This window comes from Zootoca vivipara, chromosome 6, assembly GCF_963506605.1.
Source record: "Zootoca vivipara chromosome 6, rZooViv1.1, whole genome shotgun sequence".
NCBI classification, from domain to species: Eukaryota; Metazoa; Chordata; class Lepidosauria; order Squamata; family Lacertidae; genus Zootoca; species Zootoca vivipara.
Window position 1 is genome coordinate 35,292,262 of NC_083281.1, and position 19,939 is coordinate 35,312,200.

The 19,939-nt window shown below is 44.4% G+C and overlaps 1 protein-coding gene across 5 annotated transcripts in view; it reads right to left on the bottom strand.

The window, feature by feature from the left end:
* The window catches only part of RPS6KA1 (ribosomal protein S6 kinase A1), an 81,615-nt gene that overhangs the window by 41,385 nt on the left and 20,291 nt on the right, over window positions 1–19,939 (bottom strand). The window contains exon 1 of one of the 5 annotated variants that reach the window (XM_035121094.2): window positions 13,278–13,421. The exons of 3 other annotated variants lie outside the window; for them this stretch is intronic. Coding sequence is in view for 1 of the 2 variants with exons in the window: in XM_035121093.2 (XP_034976984.2) it covers window positions 12,627–12,632 (6 nt within the window). In the remaining variant the exon portion in view is untranslated. One more of the 5 variants, XM_035121093.2, reaches the window with a different exon arrangement.

Sequence of the window (19,939 nt, forward strand, 5' to 3'; positions counted from 1 at the left end):
CCCAGGCTCCTCACATGAAAATTAGGCCAAGGGCCACGGGCAGTCTTTGAGCCAGAGCCCCATCCCCCACTGCTGTTTTGTAACATGGATGGCAAAGTATGGCATTCCCAGTACAGTATGGAGAATGTAAGCCTTGCTGTGGATAGTCAGAGATGCACTTCCACCTTCTGATGTGTGCACTGAGGCTACCTCCTCCTAGGTTCTGGGAAGAGGTTGGCCACTACAGCCTCAATATGTGGCTATGCCAAACACTGATGTGTAGAGATATACATGTGTGTGCATGCACGCACATGTAGGGAAACCACAAGAGCCAAACATGCACAGTTACTCCAGGCACACCCTACTGTTCCCTACACAGGCATTTTTTATGGCTCACAACCCTGGAAAATGAATAGCATGAAGCTGTACCCAGAGCTGCATTCAGAGTTATAGCCATTAAAACGTGGGGAGCGAGCAAAAATGTGACATCTCATTTGTAAACGATTTGGACAATTATCATTTCATATTTAGGGGACGGATGGGCAAGGCAAGTCTCCAGACAATATGAAACTGCTCAGTGAGACAGAATTACTGCTGTATTGTGAGGGGGTCAATAAAAGTTTGAAGGAGAACTTAAGAAGTTGTGAGAAGATGCTTACATGCAGAGGACACACACATCTGGCTCCCTTGCGTGCTTTGATACACTTTTACTGTGTACATAAGCAAGTTCTGCATGCACAGACTTGTGCTGACACCCTCTTTTCTTCTGGAAAATGATAAGAGCTGTGTTTAGGCGCAACCAGCACACTTGGCACAGTTCGTAGCAGTAGCTTTCAAACTTTCAGCCTTCAGGGAACACTGTCAGTTATTGCAACACACTGGGGTTCCTCAGAAGAGGGCTCAGAGCACTGAAGCACAAATAGTTCTTTGGCCAAAATTTCCTTGTACCCTCAAAACAAGTCTCTGGCATCAGAGCACTGCAGAGGAAGATCAGCAAAGATAAACAAGTTCTCTTTCAGAGAATGTTGCCCGCTGTTATTTAAACATTTTGACCGAAGAGGAAACGGTTGATAAGACACCAAGAAATCTCAAGGTTCCCCGGAACAGTTTTTTAAAATCAGTAGGCTGAAAGAATAATGGGGGGGGGGAAACCACCCAAGGAAATAACCCAAAGAAGGTGGGGTGGTGGCAAAAACCAGGATAGATAGCCAGTTTGGGAGATGCCTTAGAAAACTGTGTTGAAGAATCTGAATTTAAAAATTAGCCTCAGATTCTCACACCCTCTGCGCATTTAAAGCCTTTTATTTCTATTTTTGCAGAAGTGTGTGTTAGTAGAACCTAGATTTCTTTCTTTCTTTCTCTTTCATTCTTTCTTTTCAAACTACAAAAGAAATCAGAGATTGAAGTACCCTACTTATGCCTAATTTATTTTGTATTGCATGTACAAGTAAATATTTAAACACCTGCCATGATTACTTACCTAATTGCTTATTAATAAGGAAAGGTGTAGAAAATTATTGCAACTGGGCGGCTTTTTGGCCCGGTGGGCAACATCATTCTCTCTTCACCCCTGTGGCAGGTCAGCTTTGACAGGTGGGTGGGACCATCTACTAGGGAAGGGCGATATCAGCTTTTCAACATGGCGGTGTATCACATGGCGGTTTGGTGATATACCGCGATGTTGAAAAAACAAGACGCTGAGGCAGTTTCACCCAGGCGTTTGCGGGCTGGGACAAGGCAACTTGTTTGCGCAGCTCAGCTGGGGATTGGGAAGGTTCCCCCTCTCCAGCTGATACAGCCCCCAGTGCTCTCCCCGCTTGCCCATGAGCAGGCAGAGGATCTTGGACTCCTTTACCTGCTCACTGCGGGGAGCATCAGGTATGGGGCAGGTGACATGTTTCATTAAAGAAGTCTGAGGGCCAGACCTCTTCCCCACCTCTTCTTACACTAACACTGGTTGGACAACAAGAGATACAAAATGAGCAAGACAATCTCTTAATCTCAAATTCTTTCAGCAGGGATGAGGAGTGGAGGCTCTGTAGATGCAGCTGGATGGGGCTGATGTGGTTGGGAGTCCAAGAACAGCTGGAGGGCCACAGCTTCCCCATCTCTGCCTTAGATGAGCCAAAACTCTGGCCATGAACAGGTTGGGTGGGTGTGGAGAGGGTTTGAATTGTTCTGCCCAACAGTAAAGCCACCCTACAGACAACCACACAACACAGGTTCACAAATGAACAAAAGGTGGTTATTTATGTCTCAATCTCTCATTACAAGGAAGATAAAGTTGTCACAGGAAGGAAACCCTCTTCCGGAAGGTGTGAAGTCCAGGAGGCTGCAAATAGACACTGCCAGTTGCTAAAGAGGAATCTGACAGTGTGTGGATGCCTCATAAAAATGAGAAAATCAATTTAGGGGTGGAAGTTGCCGACCCGAGCTAAGGGAAAGCAGGGCTCTGGAACGCCAGGATACGTTCCATGGAAGTGCACTGGGTCTTTCGCCTTGAACCTCAAGTTAACTGACAAAGGCAGGAATTTTACAAAGACACATTAAATTTGTCCCTTCCTCCTCCTAAATTTGGCTGATAACTTCCATGATCCATAGTAACACACAAGCAGAAGCTGGACCATTAGGGCAAATGGGGCACTGTTCTATCCACTGCGTGCCTACTTACAACCAGTCCGCGGGTGGCTCTGCCAGTCATTGCCTCTGGCTCCAGCAAGTGCTTGTCTCCCTGCAAGCTAATGTGCTCATGTCCTATGGGAATCCTGTAGGCGGGACATGAGCATATTAGCATGCTTCCTGCTGGTGCTCCCCAGCCATTTCTGTTCAGAGGTAGGCTGCCTCCGACGCTGGAGGTAGGACATAGGCATAATGACTAGTCACCATGATAGTCTTATCTTTCATGAAATTATCTAAACCCTGCTAAAAGCCAACCAAGCTGGTGGCCATTACTACATCTCACGTGAGCAAATCCCACAGCTTAATTTTCTGCTGTATGACATAGGAATGGGGTTTGTAAGTCCTACCCATCCCCCCGCCACAGGAGACAAATCCAGTAAGTTAAGGGATGGTAAAGCCACAAAACAGAGTTTCAGGTTAGCAAATAACTGCAGCAGGAAATAAGAACGCCCTCTGCCCCAACCACACTCTTGCTCTTGTGTTTCATTTTAAACATTTAGATTCCAGACTCCTTCACATTCCACACCTCTGATGTATTTCTAGGGTGTGCAAAAAAAGAAAAGAAAAGAAGAAAGGTCAGAAACCTCAACCAGCTTCATTATATATGCAACAGAATAAGGTGGCAGAAGAGACTGTACTACTTCACACTGTAGTGGGATGGTCATATTTGCACATGCTCCCCTTTAAGCAGAAATTCATCCCAGCTCTTTTCCTCCCTATTGTGCTGCTTTTCTATTTTCAGTAAAGCTTTGTTTGTTTTGTTTTTAAAGAAAGAGCATTCACAGGAACCCACCATAGAAGCTACAAGCTGAAGTGGCGCAGCCCATTCTATCACCTCAGTCCTACCTCATTCTCCTGCATCTACAGCTCAGGGCAGTGTCTGTACTTGCTGGTAGGATTAAGCAAAGTACTTTTGTGGTTTAATATGGAATGAATTTTAAGGGTTGTAAAATTCCTTGTGCCTCTTCCAACAAGAGACACATAATTTGCATTTGCACTTCCCATTTGCTGGGACTGACTCTGGCACTTTTGGGCGCTAAGAGTTACAAACGCAGTGCTCAGGTACTTTCTGCTAGGAGAGCCGACAGGAAGCAGCAGCATCTTGCCCATGGGGCTGCCCTACTGAATCATGGGGGCCACATATCGGAGGCAAAACACCTGCTGTTCATATAGGAAGCCTGAAGTTCAATCCCCAACACAGAAAGATGAGGTAAGCAGGTTCTAGGAAAGACCCTTTGCCTGAGACCCTGAGGAGTCACTGCCAATCAATGTAGACAATATGGACAAATGGTCTGAAGTGGTATTTGGCAGATTCCTATATTTCCAAGCAATGCTCAAAAACTGTCAAGGACAGATGCTTTCCTATGCCTAGAAACATGAGTTTGAATTCAGATCAGGGCTGGGGGGAGACTTTTGGTCCTCCAGATGTTGTTGGACACAGCTCCCATCATGCCCAATGACTGGCCATGCTGGCTGGGGTTGATGGGAGCTGGAGCCCAATGAAATCCGGAGGGCCACAAGTTCCCCACTTGTGAGGGACGGCTTCTCTGTAGGTTAGGATCCCAGCAAACAACAAACAAATTCCCCGTGTGCTTTCCACGCAAGTTGTACTAACTGCACAAGCCTCAAGGGGGCATGATAACTCTGTGGAACAAAGGCAGGTTGGGGGCGGGGGGGGCGGGATAGGCTTTCCAATGCCAGTCCCAACAGTCCTCCATTATTCTCTGTTTAAACAGCCATGGGTGTTTGACGTTGAAAGGACAGAAGCCAGAGACGACAGCAGCAGCGGCGGCAAGAAAAGGAGTGATCTGACACTCACAGGAAGCACAAAAGAGATAGGTTGACTAAGTCAGCTTCGTGCAAAGAGTGTGGATTTTAGGAGCAGTTAACATGGTCTACACTGCACTCCCCAAAAAGATGGTATTTCATTTTGGTTACACAATATGCTTGAACTGGTGCCCATTACAGTCTTGCAGAGGCCACCCCAACACCAGAGGAAAAACTGGGTGGTACCATCAATGCTCCAACAATATCCTGAAGGAGCGCCTCCACCCCCATTGTTCTGCCCGGACACTGAGGTCCAGCTCAGAGGGCCTTCTGGCAGTTCCCTCACTGTGAGAAGCAAAACTACAGGGAACCAGGCAGAGGGCCTTCTCGGTAGTGGCACCCGCCCTATGAAATGCCCTCCCATCAGAGGTCAAAGAGATAAACAACTACCTGACATTTAGAAAACATCTGAAGGCAGCCCTGTTTAGGGAAGTTTTTAATGTGTGACATTTTAATGTATTTTAATCCTTGTTGGAAGCTGCCCAGAGTGGCTGGGGAAACCCAGCCGGATGGGCAGGGTAAAAATAATAAATTATTAATTATTATATCAATCCCAAACAAATGCATTTGAACCTTTACTTGTCTTTTTCTTTTCTCTCTCGTTTTTTTTGCACAGTTGCACTTCAGTGCAAGAATTAAAAGCTGACAAAAGAGGTAGCTGTTGAAAAAAGAAGGGGGGGGAGGGACTGTACCGCAGAACATATGATAGGAGAGGTGCCAGAGACCAATGCAGGTAAACACTCTGTTCATGGACAGGAAATGGAAGTGGGCTGAACTGAACCTCCCGCTTCCTTTAAGCAGTTGTGGTCAACCTCAAGACTGGGGGGCCAAATGCAGCCTCCAGCTCTTTCTGTCCAGCCTTAGTAGTCTCCCCAGGCAACACCCCTCACTGGTCCACTCCTGAGTGCTTTTGCTTGGTTGGAATGTGTCCTTGAACTGTGATAATGCTTTGTTTTCCAGGATGGAGGGAAAAAAGTGTATTTGTCCATGTGCAAGGGAGAGAGACAGAGACAGAGAGAAGGACTAGAAACGGTTCCCTTTCGCATGGCAGGAGTGTAGCCGATTCTACAATAGGGGTAGGAGACACCCCTATTGCTCCCCCCAGTTCTGCGTCTGGTGCTGCCCTCAGGCAGAAAAATGTACCCTACCTCTGCTTTTTAACTTTTAACAAGAGCCCTATGAATTCTGGACAAGTAAAAAGCAGAGCAGCAGCCAGAAAATGCTGGACATGCAATAGAAAATGCTGGACATGCAATGCAGAACGGAGTGAATTAGGCTTTGCCAGCCCAGTCAGTTGTGCAAAAAGCTGACATTAATTGCCCTTAAATATACCACAAAGCAGGTGGGGTTTTTTTTTTTTAATGATTGCCCTTCCACCCATGTTTTTAGCCATTCTTGTTTTATCTGTAAGTTGCCTTGAGCCCTATCAGGGGAAAAGGTGTGGTATAAATCAGTTAATACCTACAGTACTAAGAATAATCTTAAGAGACAGAAGGACTAAACACAGGAAAAACCAGAATGCAACAACTGGACAGCAATGTCTCCAGGATTTTCCTCTTTTTTTGCTAGTTAACAGATGGTGTACTGTATGTTAGAAAATAGCAGATGTAGAAGCGCTCAAAGATCTTCAAAGGTGTTTTGATGCCGGAGGGAGGAAGCCCGAGTGGTTAAAACATTTAATAAGCTAAATAATTGACAATTTGCAGCCCTAATGATAACTCCCAAAACTGCTGCCTGAGGAAAGCTATGTATGCCAACCCCAATGAAACAAAAGCTGTAAGGGAAAAATAAAAAGGAGTACCGCTGCCGCAGTCTCTCCCAGTGAGGTCACTGAAACAGCCAAGGTACAGTACCTGCTTTAAAACAAAGCCCTGCCTGTTTCTCCATCCGTGACCAGAAGTATTCTCCAAGCCCAACCTAGAGCCACAGCAGCATCCTATTTCAGATAGAGGCCTGTCAGGCATGTACAATGCAAGACTGAGACTCTTTATTTTCTCCCCAAGGAACTGAAATATACCATTAGGAATATCCCACTGACTATATAACGATTTAAGTGATGGGCAGCCCTCTTGAATCCTGGAGTAATTCACCTGCATGAATCAGGTTGCTGCTGCTGCTGCTATTATTATTATTATTAGGTTGTATTCAACATTACTTATATTCAGATTAAACCCACTGAAATGAATGGGTATGACTGGTGTACATCAATTAATTTCAGTCAGTCTACTCTGGGTAGAACTTAGTTGGAGACAACCTATTATTATTAATTACGGTAGTAGATTTCTACAAGCATTTTAAAATACAATATTAAATCGTTAAAGCAACTGACACTTAAGAGAACAGGGTGGGTCCAAAATATGTATCTCGAAGGTCAGGGTAAAAGGGTGATTTTCAGAATACAGTACAACAAAAAGTACACAGTGAAGGTGCCAGATGCACCTCTGTGGGCATGAAATTACATAGCTGAGGGGTTTTCACAGAGAAAGTTCTCGTTCCAAAGAAAGAAGCAGGAAGGATAAATATTTCACTAAAAAGCATTATCCAAGAGTTTTTGTTTGCAGAGGACAACAGGAAGGATAGGCTATCTTTAATAATAATAATAAATAATAAATTTTTATTTATACCCCGCCCTCCCCAGTCAAAACCGGACTCAGGGCGGCTAACACCAATAAAATTACAATAAGACATTAAAAAAGAAAACAATTATTTAAAATACAGATTAAAATACAATATTAAAATTTAAAATGCAGCCTCATTTTAAGTAGTCCATAAATCCAAACCACGAGGGAGGAAAACACAGGGGTCAGACTGAATCCAACCCAAAGGCCACGCGGATCAGCTCTGTCTTGCAAGCCCTGCGGAAAAATGACAAATCCCGCAGGCCCTGGTCTCCTGTGAAAGAGCATTCCACCAAGTTGGGGCCAATACTGAAAAGGCCCTGGCCCTAGTAGAGGCCAATCTAGCCACCTTATGGCTCGGGATCTCCAAAATATTGTTTGTGGACCTTAAGGTCCTCCGCGGGGCATACCAGGAGAGGCAGTCCCGTAGGTACGAGGGTCCCAAGCCGCATGGGGCTTTAAATGTCAAAACCAGCACCTTAAACCTGATCCTGTATTCCACCGGGAGCCAGTGCAACTGGTAAAGCACTGGATGAATGTGATCCCGTGGCCGGGACCCCGTTAGGAGCCTCGCCGCGGCATTCTGCACCCGCTGGAGTTTCTGGGTCAGCTTCAAGGGCAGCCCCGCATAGAGCGAGTTACAAAAATCAAGCCTGGAGGTGACAGTCGCATGGATCACTGGCCAGATCAGGGCGAGAGAGGTAAGGGACCAACTGCTTGATACGGCGGAGATGGAAAAATGCCACCTTAGCTGTGGCTGCAACCTGCACCTCCATAGAAAGGGAGGCGTCGAAGGTTACACCCAAACTCTTGACAGAAGGCGCTGGCACTAATTGAGCCCCTGCAAGAAATGGGAGTTGGCCCCACAAACCCATGTCGTCCAGACCCAGCCAGAGAACCTCTGTCTTTGAAGGATTTAGCTTCAACCAGCTCCCACGTAGCCATCCAGCCACAGCTTCCAAGCACTTGGTCAGTGTGTCCGGGGCCAAGGCAGGGTGGCCATCCATCAACAGATAGATCTGGGTGTCATCAGCATATTGATGACAACCCAGCCCAAATCTCCAGACAATCTGGGCAAGGGGGTGCATAAAGATATTAAAAAGCATCGGGGAAAGGATTGCGCCTTGCGGGACTCCACACACCAAGGAGTGCCGCAGCGACAACTCCCTCCCTAGCGCCACCCTCTGTCCCCGACCTAAGATAAAGGAGCGCAGCCATTGTTGGACTGTGCCCTGAATCCCGTCAGCAAGGCGGTGGTCTAAAAATTCGTGATCAACCATATTGAAAGCTGCTGACAAATCTAAAAGAATCAGCTGTCCCAACCCACCTCGATCCAGCTGTCTACGGAGATAATCTGTTAAGGCGACCAGAGCCGTCTCGGTCCCATGACCAGGGCAAAAGCCGGACTGAAATGGATCCTTAGGCTTATGGGGGACACTTTGCTTTTTAAAACTAGAATTCCCAGTGTTCCACTGATGTGTTTTTAAACAGATACCGTGTTTCTCCGAAAATAAGCCATACCCCCAAAATAAGCCACACCCCGAAAATAAGCCATAACCCAAAAAATAAGCTATACCCCGAAAATAAGCCATAGTTTAACCTTGTAGGTTAAACTGTACCATACTTAATAAAAAAATAAGACATCCCCTGAAAATAAGCCACCGTGTTGTTGTTTTTTGAGGAAAAATAAATATAAGACGGTGTCTTATTTTTGGAGAAACATGGTAATGCAGGATCTCTTAGCAATAAAGCCATATGTCGTCTTGTGCTCTGTGATCCCAAGCAGGGTTTTAAAAGCAGACTTTCCAGCTGCAAAGATTCCCCAACAGATGCACAGCTGAATGAACACAAAGCGTACTTTGCTCCTTGTTTACACCCTGCATCAGTGGTGGTTTCTCCACAGGAGTCGGTAGTTCTTATCACAGAATCAGGCGATGCTGGATTTCGGCATCAATGTTGGCCCCACTGTGGAAGGACGTGTGGATCCACAATTGGCCTCCACAGTCACTTACGGACCCATTGTTAAAATCATGTTTATGGAAGACAATCTTACTCAGCTACGAGTAAGAAGAATCACAGAATCATAGAGTTGGAAGCAACTCCCAAGGGTCCTCTGCAATATCTACTATACAGCAGCGATTCATTGATTAATCTGCCATAACCCAGTAACTAACAGGCACACAAAAAAGGAGTCCTTTAAGATATATGCAAGGATGTGATGAAGCATTAACTGCCCAAACGTGCAGCAAGGAGAGATTCTGGCCAAAAAGAAGAAAATGTTTTAATATGGTTTGGACAGTTAACTGAGTGCATTCTACCCTTATATAATTTGCATACATGCTATTCCCGACATGTTAAGTGCTTCATAAGCACATACTGTATGTCAAACATGTGAAATCTACCCCCCATGCCCATTTTACAAATTGCACACTATCAGCTTTCCAACTGCACACAATTTTTTCCAACTCCTTATTTTGTGTTCAACTGCACACGAAAAGCAAGAACTCCAAACCCTTTATCCCTTTGCTTAAGGGCAAGTTGGGCTTTGCTGGATTAGACCAGCATAGTTCATGCTAGTCCAGAACTCTTTGCAAGGAGCCCTAAAGCCAGCAGATGCTGGGCCACCTCTCAGCCTTCCTTCGACCCACACCTGAGCTACAGCAAGGATTCTCAAACTGGTATGCAGCTGTGGTCACAGACGGGATTACGGAATCATGTGCATGTATGTAGATATGGAATGTGACAGCAGAGTCATATTCCAGCCGATAAAAGAAATCTGGTGCCTTGATGGCTGCAACAAAAGTGGCTGGCCACCACATATTGAGAAACCATGCACTAAAAGGTTTCTGGTAGTACTTTTTAATTGTGCTCATCACTGAACAGACAAGCTTGAAAACCTGACGGCAGCATGTCTAAGAATTAGAGACCAGGGGGCAAACACAGTCACCATGCAATTTAGATGCTAAAAGCTTAGGAAGTTGCCTTCCATCGGAGCAGACTATTTGTCTCCTCTGACTGGCAGAGGGTCTCAGGCAGAAGTTTTTTTTCTGCTCCTTGAAGAAAGAAAGAAAAAAGACTGGAGATGCTGGGGGCTGAACTGGGACCTTGTCCATATAAGGCAGGTGTGCTCTCTCTCTCTCTCTCTCTCTCTCTCTCTCTCTCTCTCTCTCTCTCTCTCTCTCTCTCTCTCTCTCTCAGGCTAAGCTATGGTATCTCCCCAAGCCCCATAAGCTCATCTCACTGATATACAAGATTTAAAACAGGCAGCGCCAGAACAGCAGAGAGATGTGGCAGGTGCAAAAGGTAAATGAAGATGGCACTACACTAACTGATTTTTTTCCCTTTTGGGCAGGGGAGAAGCAGGATGAGTTTGGAGAGTGGCCCAACCATTGGCACATTTTGTTTTTCAGGGCAAAATAACCCTACAGCTTGACCTTAGACATCCATAAACTTAAGCAAGCTTTAAGTGCAGAGGCAGACATATAGGGAGGCCTTGTCGGTGTTAAGCATGAGAGACAAGCCATGCATGACCAACAGCAGCTTCTGCACAAGGACAGGCCACATCCTATTTTACACACACACACACACACACACACACATTTACAGATGCTAGAATGGAGGCAGCTAGATACTGGGGGGGGGGGGGAGACGACGACTCTGATTTGGTTTGAAAAGTTAACTCATGCACCTAAAATCTGTTTCTTTCTTTGAAATGTAGTTCTCCTACATCTTCTCCATAAAGAGAGGGGTGTCAGGGATTCATCCTCCACCACCATTTCCATGACCCTTTTGGAAAGATATATCACACTTTTGAAAGTATTTCTATTATAATCTAACTTTATAAGCAGGGACATCAAGTATAATCCCCCCCCCCCAAATAGACCCAAATCCCACCCTGTGCTTTGTTTATCCAAGGAAAAATGGCCATTGCATAAATCTATTAGTGACAACTACAAACAAATATTAGGCAGGCTTAACAAAGTCAATGTTTTAGCTTCATTTACTAAATACAAGTAAAATAATCATGCTAAAATTATATCATGCCCTAGGACAGAAAATTTTCCCATGCAAACTGAAAATTTTCTGTTGCAGGTTGCCACATCACCACTTATTATTCTTTGGGGCTATGGCTCCAATTGTTTTTGTTCTGTCCTCTTTTATCCACATTTGCTTTTTAAACTCATTTTGTCATATAGCAGTGCATGTACCTGTAATGCAATACAGTAAAATGAAACATGTAAACCAGCACATCAAAGAGAAACTTTATGCTCGCAGCACGTTTATGAATTTCACATGTAAAGAAATGTAACAGTGAAGGCACTTATGTCGTCAGGTTGGTGATCCTTCAATTTAAAGCACACACAGGCCCCATCTACAATATACATTTAAAGCATTATCACACCACTTTAAAAAATTGTCATGGCTTCCCCAAAGAACCCAGGTCCTGGGACCTGTAGTTTGTTAAGGGTGCTGAGAGCTGTTAGGAGATCCTATTCCTTGCACAGAGCTTCAATTCCAAGAGTTCCATGGGAAGAAGAATGGTTTGTTGAACTACTCTGAAAATTGTAGCTCTGTGAGGGCAATAGGGATCTCCTCTCAGCACCTTTGAAAGAACTACAATTCCCATGATTTTGGGAGGGAAGCCTTGAAGTGATATGATGGTGTTTTAAATAGGGTCAAAGTGTAGGAGTCCCAGGCTTCCAGTTCAATATTCCTGAACTTCATTTCAGTAATCCATACAACAATCTTGGAAGGTAGGCCAGTATTATTCCCATGTCAGAGACTGGAGGAGCACTGAGGTTAAGACACAGAAGTTTGCCTAAAGCCACCTAATGAGTTTTGGTTAGGGAAATAATCTAAAGGAGAGTCTTCCTGACTTCTGGCGCTAATGTTATTTCAGCTCTACGATGCCAAACTAAGAAAGCTTCATTGCCCACAACAACCCAGCAAGTGGGGCGGGGTTGGAAGAGAGGCACAACACAAGGGGAAAAGGAGACACTCAACACTGAATGGTGAAGGAAGGAGTCACCTTTCCAAGAAGGAAGGGGACACCATTCCAAGCAAGAAGATCCTTCCTTGCAGATGTAAAGAACCTTTAACACATAATCCATGCTGCAGCCGCACTTAAAAAAAAAAAGCAGTGCAAGAAAGCAAACAGATGCAAAGGTCAATATTTTTGTTCAGCCACCGCCCTGTATACACAGCACCAATTAAGCCAGATTTTTGAGGGCAAAAGACTCCTCACAGCAGCCACATTTGCTTCTGTCAAAATCTATCATCACTATCACCTTCTACTGGTGACTGAACCTAGGTGACAGAATTATGTTAACAGTTTATTGTTACCTATCTCATAAAAATAATAATCACAGCACAAACCTATACATGTCTACTTGGAAGCAAGTCTTAGGGTGTTCAGTGGGGCTTACCCCCTAGCAAACATGTCTAGGATTGCTGCCTCACTGAGGATGGAGCCCGAAAGATGGTAGTAAGGGTTCGCCAAAAGCAGCCAATTCTTATACTAACCTGCATTATGTTCAACACGAAATAAGCAGGCCGCAATCCACTGCAATGTTCATCATATTTTAGACTTCACCAACGCTTGCAAGCTTAAGCGTGTCCAACTATGCCAAGCCATGACCATAATTTTTCACATAGCACAGATAGCATCTGTGGAACTCACGGTTACGAGGTGTATGCATGCTTAACCTTCCTAAAGCTTTATAACTAAAAACTCTATAAATAAAAACAGGATTACTGAAAACAAAAAGCATTAAGGCCTGGTACATTTCCCTCTCATGCTTGAGGCTGTTGCTGAACTTGAAACGGCTCAAGAAAACACAACAGGAAACAGCATGTTCTAATACTACCCTGTAATTCTGCAAGAATATATTACATCTCATCCCTTGGTTGACACACAAGCATGATGTAATAACTGCCAAAACATTTGGGAAGGAACAAGCCAACCTCAGGCAGGAGATACAGCTTGCCTCCAAAGCAACTATGCTCAGGGAAAGTTTATGTAGTAGCAACAGCCAAAAGGAGTCCAGAGTTAGAAACTGTGGGAGAACAGGTTCTTCATTAGATGCACCATCAGCCAAAACCAGAACAGGTTTTGCAATAATAGTTGCTTTTATTTAAAATGAGTATATAGAAGGACAAAGCTATAGCACTTACTTGCAAAGTAGCAGCCACTATAAAGAATGTAAGAAGAGCCCGCTGGATCAGGCCAATGACCCATCTAGTCCAGCATCCTGTTCTCACAGTGACCAACCAGATGACTGTGGGAAGCCTATGAGCAGGATGGGCATTCACTCCTCCTGAAATTTCCACAGCTGGTATTCAGAAGCATTACTGCCTCCACTGTAGAGGCAGTAGTGGAACATAGCCATAATGGCTACCAATAGCCCTCTCCTCCATGGTACCTTCCAACTCTGCAGATAATGTAAAAAAACAAAAACTTGTGCATCAGGGTCCTTGTGCCCCAAACAAAGACTTAAGTGAGGCTTAAGTTGAATTAAAATCAAAAACACACACATGAAATTGTGATTATTAGTTTGTCCTGTTAGGCCAGACAACATGCAACGGTGTGTGTGTGTGTGTGCAGGGGGGGGGGCTGGGGGCTGGCAAAAGAAGCAGAATTGTCGTGCTAAGTTGCACCCCTGACCTATACATGTTCATTTGAAGATTTGCATACAGCTGAACACACCTCTTTGTACAACCGGGAATCCTGAGCTGTACATGTTTATAAATCTATGTGCGTAAGTAGGAGATTGAGACTACGACTGCAACCTTGCTCCCTCCCCTCAACATGTGTGCATTCATTCCATGCTGCACATCATCTGCAAAACGGTTGATTTCACTGGGGCTTAAAGCAGGTGCAATTTCTGCTGGATTGGGGCCAAAGTGTTTTCACACATAACCTCTCTCTCTCTCTCTCAAGTCCAAATTAGACCATGGTATTGAAAGTGCTGTCTTGTAACATTGAGATCTTAACTTCAAGAATTCAAACCAACGTGGTTTCTTATTGCCCGTCTGAAGCTTGATCTTTTCATATAAAGAAGTCTGAAATCTCTGCAATATTTATATGTGCACATTGCAAATTCTCCACACTTGAAATGCATCACTGACTGAAACCCAAGTCATTTATTTCTGCCATAGGAGATATGGACAGACTCACTAACCTCATATTCTTAATTGGTAACTAATTACAAGATAATTGTGGGGGTTTTATTTTCTTTTGGAATAGACCTTTGATCCAACAGTAGGAATTGGAAGTTGAAGTGCTCTTTTAATCCACCAGTAGTAGGCTTTCCCCCCTGATTAATTCAATTATTTTGGTATATAATACATAAAACAATTTATGAAATACGCAATCAATTAAGAATTGAAAATGGCATGAGACATTATTAGAGTTAGGTTCTACCGTACCTTTCCTCTTAACGATCACCAGCTAGCATACAGTGTTGGAGTCCCCCCACCTTTTATCCTCACAACAGCCCTGTGAGGCAGGTCAGTCTGTGAGATCGTGACTGGACCAACATCACCCTGTGGGCTTCATGTTCAACCTAGGCCCCCATCTGCACAATAAGGAGCATTAAACCACTTCAAGCAGCCATGGTTTCCCCCTAAGAATTCTGGAACTGTTATGTAAGGGCACTGAGACTTGTTAGGACACCCCTATTCCCCACACAAAACTACAATTCTGAGTTTCTTGGGAGGAAGGATTGTTACACCATTATGGGAATTGTAGCTATGCAAGGGGAATAGATGACGGCGAATGACGATACGCTTTGAAGACCCAGCTGCCAGGCCTACAAAGTGCAGCATGGGACTGTTTAAAAGTCCTTTTATAAATAGCCCCACCGTGCACTTTGAACCTCTGGTTCAGGGTGTCAAACTAGGACCCAGGAGGCCCAAATTCAAATGCACACGCAACCATTGTAGTTCACTGGGTGACCTTGGACCAATAATTCTCTCAGTCTCATACCTACCTTACAAAGTTGTTTTAAGGATACCAACAGGCAGGTGGGGGGGGGAGCCTATGTATGCTGCTTTAAGATCCCTGGAGGAAAGACAGGATATATAAATCTGATAAATTGAGTAGACAAATAAATAAGAAGATTGGCTGGCATTCTTTGCAAAAAGGTCATCATTTGCTTGTAAACTGAAAATATTTCTTCCTTCCTTGTATCACCCACTTAAAAACAACAACCAAACTTCTCTCCCCAAAAGATCATTAGACAACAAATTATTAATTTAAGCAATACACCACTAGACTGCTCCTAAAATTTTAGGAGACTCTTATAGGATTTTCAGGACACCAAGAACCTGTGGCAGCTAAATGCATTGTTACAAACAGCAAGAGAAGAAGTTTGGAGTGCTTTCAAGACATCCACCCCCCAGCCCACCCCTGGCTGTGCAACTAAGCTATTTCCACAGTGCTAGAAAAAGCTAGCTGGTTATGAGGAATGCAGGGCTCTGAAAGCTGATCCTTATTCAATTATTAATTGAAGCCTACGGCAGAGAGGCAGAGAGGCAGAGAGAGAGAGAGAGAGAGAGAAGGATTGCTATATTTGTTTAATGGCACCAAAGAGTTTGCCATTAGCTGGAGCCCATTCTTGGCACGGGACAGTCAAGAGTTCTGGGAGGAACAGATACATGTGTCTGAGAGCATAGTAACATAAAGAGACAGTGGCTGTGCAAAACACACACACACACACAAACAGCAAATCTACAATCTTTGTCGTATAATTTTCCTTCTGCCATGTTGTTGTTTAGTCGTTTAGTCGTGTCTGACTCCATGGGCTAGAGCACGCCAGGCACTCCTGTCTTCCACCGCCTCCCACAGTTTGGTCAAACTCATGTTCGTAGCTTCGATAAATATATTATTTATTCCCCGCCCATCTGGCTGGGTTTATTTATTGATTTACATTTATTTGTATGTCCGCATGCAGACAATCATCATCATTGTTGTTGTTGTTAGTCGTTTAGTCGTGTCCGACTCTTCGTGACCCCATGGACCAGAGCACGCCAGGCACTCCTGTCTTGCACTGCCTCCCGCAGTTTGGTCAAACTCATGTTCGTAGCTTCGAGAACACTGTCCAACCATCTCGTCCTCTGTCGTCCCCTTCTCCTAGTGCCCTCCATCTTTCCCAACATCAGGGTCTTTTCCAGGGAGTCTTCTCCTCTCATGAGGTGGCCAAAGTATTGTAGACTCAGCTCCTTCCAGTGAGCACTCAGGGCTAATTTCCTTCAGAATGGATAGGTTTGATCTTCTTGCAGTCCATGGGACTCTCAAGAGTCTCCTCCAGCACCATAATTCAAAAGCATCAATTCTTCGGCGATCAGCCTTCTTTATGGTCCAGCTCTCACTTCCATACATCACTACTGGGAAAACCATAGCTTTAACTATACGGAACTTTGTTGGCAAGGTGATGTCTCTACTTTTTAAGATGTTGTCTAGGTTTGTCATTGCTTTTCTCCCAAGAAGCAGATGTCTTTTAATTTCGTGACTGCTGTCACCCCTTCTGCCATACTCACCCTGTAATATGGGGTGGAGGTAGGTGACAGTGACCCAAAAGGATCACCATGTGCCCTTCTCGACCACAATGTTTCCAAGGGTGTGTACTGAAGATATCATGGGTGTGCCGTATTTAGCCTGTTGGGTAGATTGAGTGACCTTGGGGGCTGAGGATAGCTCAGTTGGAAGACATGAGTTCTACATGCAGAAAGATCCCTGGTACCTCTGGTTAACAAGAGGCTCAGATGGCACAGCTTGGAAAGCCCTCTACCTTGGGGAAGTGGCTTCCTATCTAAGCAGGACAGCAAACTTCCAAACTGCACTGATAAGCCAAGAACAACTCACACAGAACCCTAACAACAACAATTTTATTTATATGTAGACTGTGTGCTCTCCCAAGAATCTTGTGGAAGATGCAATCGTTCCATGGCAAGATCTTCAGCAGACAAGTCCATGCAGAAATGGTTCCCTGCAGATTGGACATTTGAAAACACAGTATTGCATATATGTTTTTATCCTACACTTCCTTCAAGGAGCCCAGGACAGCATACAGTATATGGCTCGCCCCTATTTTATACTCACAGCAACCCTGCAAGGTAGATTAGGCTGAAAGACGTTGAGTGGCCCAGATCCCCTTGCTTTGCTAGTTGGGGCTTGCAGACAGGGCCATGCTGTCTAGGCCAGGAATGAGGAATGTGTGGCCTGCTAATTGTTGCTTGACTTCAACTCCCCTCAACCCCACCTTGCCTTGCTAATGGTCAGGGATGATGTGAGTTGTAGTCCAGCAATATCAAGGAGGGCACACAGATTTTCCATCCCTGATCTAGGCAACACTGGTGTCCAAGCAATATAGGCAGTACATCACAATAGCTGTGAAGAGTTAAAAATGCTTATCAAAGAACTTCAGCACTGTTCAAACACCAGAGCTCAGTGGCTCCCTCATCCATACGGAGCTGAAACCTTGCAATTGCAAATGGAAGCCCTTCAACCTGGGACAAGGAGTCCCAACAGGGCTGCGTGCCACGGACTTTTTCTTAGTTCTATGGGGCAATGCAACGCAGCCTGGCACTCCCTTTGTTCTAGGAATGCTTCCCCAAGGGCACTTTGAAGCAGCAATGCAAGACTTAACATAAACTGGGGAACAGGCTTGCCTGAGATCAGATCTTTAGGCTGGTATTTTAAAGCAGTTTGTTACTTACCCTGAGCCTAAGGAATAAGGTGGGCTAGCCCTTTTTTCAAAAAACAAAAATGGGAAAGAGGAAAAGCTGGAGCAACAGAAAGCAATAGAGGTCTTAATATTTTGCTAATCGACTACACAGACTCTAGAGGAATCATGGGATGCAGGCAAGCTAGCAGATTTGCCAGTTCATAAGCACTAGAGAGGAAACCAATTTAGCTAGATTACAAGCCTATAGCTCTACCCATCCTGCTCCACCGCATCATGGATAACATTGCACTGGCAAGATCTAGCCAGCTGTTTTCAAGGAAAGCCGTCTGCCCAATTCGGCTGCTTAAAAACAAAAAAGGTTTTTTTAAGATTAGAGCATTTGATACCAGTAAGTGATTGGATTGCTGGGAACTTCTAGCCCTTCTGTCACCAGAATATATGCTATGTCTGCAATTAAAGAGAGACAGGCACCCTTTCCCACTGGAAGGTAGGCCTGGCATGTAAATGGGACCTCCCTGACCTGACCAGCCAACATTGGAAGCTGCCAGTTGTACCAGGTCAGAGCATCTGGCCCAGTAGTGCAGGGGTAGACAACCTAAGGCCCATGGGCCGGATGCGGCCCAATCGCCTTCTCAATCCGGCCCACGGACAGTCTGGGAATCAGCGTGTTTTTACATGAGTAGCATGTGTCCTTTTATTTAAAATGCATCTCTGGGTTATTTGTGGGGCCTGCCTGGTGTTTTTACATAAGTAGAATGTGTGCTTTTATTTAAAATGCATCTCTGGGTTATTTGTGGGGCATAGGAATTCGGCTGAAAAAGGTTGCTGACCCCTGCAGTAGTGTGTACTCTGACTGCCAGCAGCTCTTCAGGGCTGAAAGCAAAGGTCTTTCCCATGTTATGCTGCTTTTAACGAGAGATGTTGGGGATTGATCCCGTGACCTCCTGGATGCAAAAATTTTGCTCCACCATTGTAATATGGTTCCTGGACCCTACAACAACCTTTCAGTTTACAGTGGCCTTCAGGGCCCCTTTAGGTGTGATGTTGATGTTTGTGTCTGCTACCAGTGCTGACTGGTTATTTATCAGGAGTTAAGGTTGTGTTGAACCATGGAGGTTACGATTGAGTGGATGGAAATAGTTTTACATTCTCCAGATTGAGAGCCTGCTCTGGTATTAAACTGGGCATCTCCCAGATGAGAGATGGAGGAATGTTAGATGGTCTAGTAGTGGGTGTGAAGAAATGGGGTGAGCATCTTACAAGACCTTCCTTTGCAGTGTTCCTACGTATATTGCAAACTGTTTCAAGTCCTTCAGGTAGTCTCTAAATGGAAATAATAAAATTAATGAACCAGTAAGCTAAGCATCTTTAGAGGCAGTCCTGCAACATGGCAGGGAAGTATGGCTACCTTTGGTGGTAGATCCTGGGGGCCAATAAGGGCAACAAACTTTGAAAGCAAACAGATCTGACCCACTGAACTCAATGCAAAATGAGAGGTTTTGCAGTGTATGAAGTGAATTGGAGCTTGAGCTACAGGAAGACTTTGTTCTGACTCATTTCATTGGACCTTGTGCAGGAAGAAAACATGCCAATATATTGGTCTCCTTGTTAAAATTAGCAGGAAAGGGGATGTTATTTGGGTTTCAATTAAATAAAAAAAAATTTTATTAGGCAGTTTTCCCCACTAAGAAGTCTCCAAAATATGAAGAAGACATATTCAATTTTAAAGTTCAAGTCAGCTATCTGAGAGATTAAAAGACTACAATTTTTTTTAACTCTGCAAGTTCAGAAACATACAGAGGATTTGAAGCCCAAGCACTGTGGACACGCAGAACTCAAAGCTCAGAGAAAGAACAGTCTATAGCTAGTACTGTACATGAAGACTGTTTCGAGGATTGGATCCACCATCTTCCTTGCTTTTTATGAAAAGAAAAAAAAACAAAGTCAGAAGCTACTATTCCTAAAAAGAAAGAAAAGAAAGGGTGCCAAGCTAAAGAATGCTGCCTGGAAAAACTACTAACCAGATAGAGACATTTGTGCGGAATTTAAAATAAAAAGTTAAATTCAGGCCAGGAAGTAGGAAAACATGCTACCAGAACTTTAAAAGTTCATTTTTCGAAAGAACTAGTTTTAGTTTGACATGTCCCA